General features: G+C 35.9%; 1 protein-coding gene across 1 annotated transcript; it reads left to right on the top strand.

Moving 5' to 3' along the window:
• Positions 1-3617: 3617 nt before the first annotated feature.
• On the top strand, positions 3618-5468 carry LOC127162360 (chymotrypsin-like protease CTRL-1). The gene is made up of 7 exons (XM_051105160.1): positions 3618-4038; positions 4173-4275; positions 4378-4457; positions 4564-4645; positions 4816-4996; positions 5096-5226; positions 5307-5468. Exons 1-7 carry the CDS (start codon positions 3986-3988, stop codon positions 5466-5468), a joined length of 792 nt encoding a protein of 263 aa, XP_050961117.1. The 5' UTR covers positions 3618-3985.
• Positions 5469-6056: the final 588 nt, after the last annotated feature.

The following is a 6056-nucleotide window of genomic DNA, read 5'->3' as shown; positions in this document are numbered from 1 at the left end:
TTACTGGAGTTCAACATTAATTGAGCCGCAGCCAAGCTGTTTCTAAATGCATTTTGTCGGGGTTTTTTTTTTTCTACTTACACAAGTCTTTTGGGTCTTGGGTCAATCTGTTTCGATTCGTTTTTATTACATAAACACAATGAAATGCAAAAATGATAATGAAGAGTGTTATTATTTATCTGACTTAAAACACAAGTTACCATAACCCACAACAGAATTAAATATAAAATGTTTTCCAGTTTAATTTGCAATAAAAAACAAACTGTGTTCCACTTTCACAGTAACAAATGACAACAGTTCTACAAACTTAGAAACAAATCGGAATGATCAGATGTTCTCATATGTACACACAAATTATTTCACAAATTATTTGTTAATGGTAATCAAATGCAAACTTTTGTAGGCATGCCAAGATGATACAGACCAACCTTTTTTTTTTTCTCTATCCATGGTCCCGAAATACGTGTGGCATCTTGTATCAGAAGCAAAAAATGGATAAGAACCTAGATGCAAAATTGACAGAAACTGTTGAAACAGTTCTGCTGAAATGGTTCTATTAGAATCAGAGTATGTGAGCGGAGTGGAGTGGGAGCGGAGCGCGGAGTGGAGCGGTGTGATTTTTAATAGAGTGAGGAGCGGAAATTTTAAAAGTCGGAGCGTTGTGGTTTTTACTCGCTCCAAGAGCGCTCCACTACCGCTCCATCACGAGTACAATTCATGACAACGACCCAAAATATAACTGAATATATAGCAAGAATTCATGTGTTAAACATAGCCTATTTAGCTAGCTTGATAGAGATGGATAACTCAAATCAGAAAGAATGTGAAAACTAGGATGACGTCAATGGACGAGCATAAAGTTATAGTTTTCAATGAATTAGTTTGTTCTTTCAAGATATTTAATATTTTCAAGTGAAAGCGTGATTTAAACAAGTACAACACTTATTCACGCAATTGCTCTCTCAATAATATCCGATTTCGAATGAGAAGAAATCTATAAGAAATGCAGCGATCTGTACGTAAAATAACTGACGAAACGTATTGTTATTATTATTATTATTATTTTTATTTTTATCACAAACATTTGCACTGCAAAAAGCAGCAATTATACCTTTTAATGCTGACTGACAACGTTAGCTTGGCATGAGGAAAAAAGTTTGCGCACTAGTGTTCCAATAAGCCACTTTAAAACTACACTTTCGTTTTATTTCTGTTATTTTCTTCTTTTAATATACGTTATGAACAGAACTGTGGTATTTCAAACATACTGATATAGTTTAGACGCGGAGCGAAGGCGGAGCGGTGTTTCTGGTATCAGTGAGCGAGGAGTGGAGCGGGAGCGGGAAACGGTGAACCCGGAGCGGAGCTGGAGCGGAGCGGTTATAAAATGCACGGAGCGCGGAGGGGAAATTGTTGTCGCTCCACTCCGCTCACATACTCTGATTAGAATGCAACAAACACTGGCATATAAAGGCATTCACATCATGTTTTTATTTTATGTTAAATAATTCAGATTGCTAACAGATTTACAGGGTTTAAAGCACAAAAAAAATATCCTGAGCCTGAACTTTTTTCCAGGTGTGGACAAATACACAGGGTTATTTGGCAAACAAAAAAAACGTCTTGCAGATGTAAATGCAGACATCAAATAGACGTCTCCGTGATGTACCCTGGAGACGTCTATTTGAAGACGTATTTTTTAAAGTGTTTGCTCATCTGCAGTACAGACGTTTCCTATCAGATGTCAAATAGACGTCTATTATATGTCTTTAAGATGTTTATGATTTAGAATGAATGTAAAACTGACATCTTACACACATCTGTCAGATGTTTGTACACAAGATCAAGTGATCTTTAACGGACATCTTGCAGACGTACGTTTGCTATCTGGGTATGTGTGCTATCAGGGACAAAACAAGAACTTTAAATAACACAAACTTTACAGAAATGTCATATTTATTGCACTGAATTAATTGTAGATTACATTTAATAGTTCACACTTTCATGAAAATATTTGCATTTAGTTTGTAAAAGGCGTTTTAAATGTTTTGACCAGCAGGAACCGCCAGACTGAATCATTTTGCAAAGCACTTGATTCAGTTTATTCAGAGATTTGAAAAGATTTCCTCTAATTTGCTCAGAAGTGTGATTGAATGAAACAATGAAAGAGGAGTTTTCACTGGTTTTCTTGGTGGTTATGTGAAGTAGACCTACCTCATATTGTATTGCACTGTTTTCTGAGGAAGTTTAAAAACTCATTGGCCTTGCCTTCATTTTGTAAGAAAAAAAATCCTAAATCCTAAATCCATTACTTTTAATACTTTTACTAAAATTGTACACATATGTACACATTTAACATTTAAACCATCATATCTAATCATTTTATGAAAAATTATATGAATCATAATGATTTAAAAAATATATATTTTAAAGAACAAGCTTTTGTAGAGTGAAAGAAAACTAGCTTTATCTTCTGCTCATAAATATAACACGTACAACCTATAGACAGTGTTGACTTTATTTTTGATTAGCAACAAAGAAATTAATATTAAAAAATAAACAAGCAAAACCAACCAACCCAATGAATAAAATGTGTCAGTATTATGTAAAGAAAATTAGTTTACATTGTCTCCAATGATAACAGCATCTGATGGGAAGACTGATATTTCTTAAATCCTTCTACAACCTGTCACTTAAAAGCCATTGTGTGAAATATTCTGGCTACCCCATTGCATAAAAATCAAGTTTAGAAGTTCTGGTTAATGTTTTTTCATCTTTGCAAGAAATCAAACTATATCAAAATCTGACCAAACCACATAGATTAGAACAAGAGAAACCAGATTATCTTGCTGTTTTTGATGGTTTGCAGAAAATCTTTAGAGTTCTGATGTTTTTCATCTTTGTAAATATAAAACTTTTTCCTCTAAAAGAAACAATCACATTCAGAGGTTTGATTAAAAGAAATAAGGAAGAAGGGGTTATCAGATGTCGATTGTAAAGTACATGTTAAGTACTTCACTTGTTGTATTTTGTTGTTCTTAAATAAGCATTAAAAATGATTTTTCCCTGCATCGTGTATAAATGCAGCCCAATGCTTAATAATTTACATTAAATCAAAATAAAATCTAAACAGCTAATGTTTAATTCACCTATGCATTTACTCATGCATTATTTTTAAACTGTAAAAAAAAAAAGTAATTGTCCAGCATTAATTATGTTCCTAAAAAAGTAAATTATTACATTAGGCAAATAAATAAGCAATGTGTTTTTTTTTTTTTTTCAATGTGTTTTTTAAAAAAAAAAAAAAACTAGAAGTAAAAACTAGAGTTTACTGTACTATAGTTCTTTCTACAAAATAACACCAGAAATTCAGTGCTGTTGCTCAATAATTATGTTGGGAGAAAACAATAACTTGATGCCAGCTCTTTCCAGTCGCTATGATAAGATGTTCTATAAAAGTTTTACTGTTTGTTTTAAACTGCTTGTGATGTTATAAACTGATGTTAGAAATTTTAGTTTCAGTTCAGCGCAGCCCTCATAACTGATATAATCACAGCGTGACAAAATTACACAATTGCACTCTCTTCCTGTTCAGCATCACTGACTTGAATGGATTAAACATCACAACAGACCACAGCAACTACAAAAAATGTTGTCCATCGAACATATTTCATAACGTACAATGACAGAAGTGAAAGTATGATGCTTCTCAAGGAAATAAGACAGAAGCTACAAACACCTTCTCAAGGTCAAAGAATGAAGAAGGTCCATCCTCTTTGCACACAAGTCACCTTTTCTGGACAATGATGATGCAGATTGTCTCCAGCAATAACAGATCTAAACATTCCTCAGCTTTGAGCTCATTGGAGCTGATGGGATGGACCTCCATCACATCTCAGATTGATCAGCTGCTGCAAATGATATAAAAGCAAGAGCGAGCACCTACAGATACATCAGGGAGACACATCACACACTCATCTACATCATGACCTTCATCCTCTTCTCCATCACCTTCCTTGTCCTGGTGGCCTCTGCTCTGGGTAAGTGTCTTCTTCAGACGTTTGCAGGAATAATGATTGGCAAATATATTTAGAAAATTCAAAAACCTACCTTAAGAACTTCCTGCTGACTCATTCTTGTCTCAAGAACAATGTGTTACATTCTGTAATAACGGGTTGTGGAGTGCCTGCAATTAAACCACAGACGATCGGCAGCAGGATTGTGAACGGACAGAATGCCATCTCTGGTTCTTGGCCCTGGCAGGTCTCTCTCCAGGTAACTGTCAATTAACTCTCTGTACTGTTTTTCAACCACACATTTGACTGCTTTGTTTAAAGAGTAGGCGTCATGTTTTCAATGCTTTTACCTTTAAAACAGCAACCCAGTGGTTTCCACTTCTGCGGAGGATCCCTGATCAACCAGAACTGGGTTCTCACTGCTGCCCACTGCCGTGTCGCGAGTCTTCAATCTGACAAACATCACATACAGTAGTGGTTAAACAATGCTCTTTTAATTCTCCCGTGTGTCTTTTAACCATTCTTTTTTTCTTTACTCTCTGTTTAGGGTTGGCTATCACCGTGTCATTCTTGGAGAACACGATCGTGGATCCAATGTTGAACCCATCCAGGTCAAACTAGTTTCAAAGGTAATGATAAATTACCTTTAAATACTATTAGAGATAAATAACAAAATAAGAGATCAAGCATCAATGCTTTTTTTTATGAACAATACAGTAATGAGGAATGCTTGCATCTTAGATCATCTTTTAAAAAGCTTTCACTAGTAACCATTCATCCATTGTTTCTGTATGTGCAGGTCATCACCCATCCGCTCTACAGCAGCACGACTGTCAACAATGACATTGCTCTGCTGAAACTGTCGTCTCCAGTCACATATACTCCCCGTATCTCTCCTGTATGTTTGGCTCCATCAACCATCAACATCCTGCCTGGAACCCGCTGCTTCACCAGTGGCTGGGGCCAAACTGCCACCACAAGTAAATTACCTGTGAAACAAAGAGGAACTGTAGGAATTATTGTTGTTACATACATGACTCTGAACAGCCTTCTGATGTTTTCTTCTCTCTCTTTTTTAGCGAGCCCTATGATCCTGCAGCAAACAGGCATCCCCATCACAAGTCCTGCTGTGTGCAGGCAGATCTGGGGTCAGAGCAGAATCACTGATGCCATGATCTGCGCTGGAGGATCTGGATCATCATCTTGCATGGTACATGAAGACCGATCAAGACAAACACATTGATGTATCAGTGTTGCTGCTGTTAAATCTTAAATGTGTGTTTTCCACAGGGTGATTCTGGTGGTCCCCTGGTGTGTGAGAGATCAGGGGTCTGGACTCTGGTGGGCGCTGTGTCCTGGGGAACCAGCACTTGTGACACCCGTTATCCAGTAGTCTACACCCGCATCTCCCAACTGCGCTCCTGGATCGACAGGACTATCGCTTCCAACTAAAGCACCTGTCTGAATATTTATCCACCAAGGGAAGCAAAAGCACATTTTGATTGTTATTATGTAATACAGTTAATCTCTGTTGGTGGTGTTTTTGCTGAGTTTGATTTAGTCTATTGTTCCTGTGAACTGACTGTTACTTCATGTTACTGTTTTCTTGTTCCAGCCGTATAGATAATAAAAATGTTCTAATAAAAGAACAGTGTGTTGAAGAGTGAAATGAATCTAATTATTTTAAAAAGTAAACTTGATTAACTTTAAAATGTTACAGGAATATATTGTTTTAATTTGAATTAAAAAAAAAAAAAAAAACTTTCCACTTTCACAGTAACAAATGAAGACAACAGTGACACAAGATACATCAAAGCGGACAGAACTACTAGATAGGAACTTTCAAACAAATCTGATTTTATGGTTGAAAAGTTTCCATTAGAATATGACAGACACTGACGTTCCATTTACTTACTCGGACAATCTCTAAAATTAAATAAAGTACAAATCATCTGTTCTTATGAAGTACTGAATAATGCTGATTGCTGTCAGAATGCAATTTATCTACACTTTCATGAGCTTTATTTTTTATATTTAATT

This window comes from Labeo rohita, unplaced genomic scaffold (assembly GCF_022985175.1).
Source record: "Labeo rohita strain BAU-BD-2019 unplaced genomic scaffold, IGBB_LRoh.1.0 scaffold_907, whole genome shotgun sequence".
NCBI lineage: Eukaryota > Metazoa > Chordata > Actinopteri > Cypriniformes > Cyprinidae > Labeo > Labeo rohita.
This window is presented reverse-complemented; position numbering and strand designations above follow the sequence as displayed.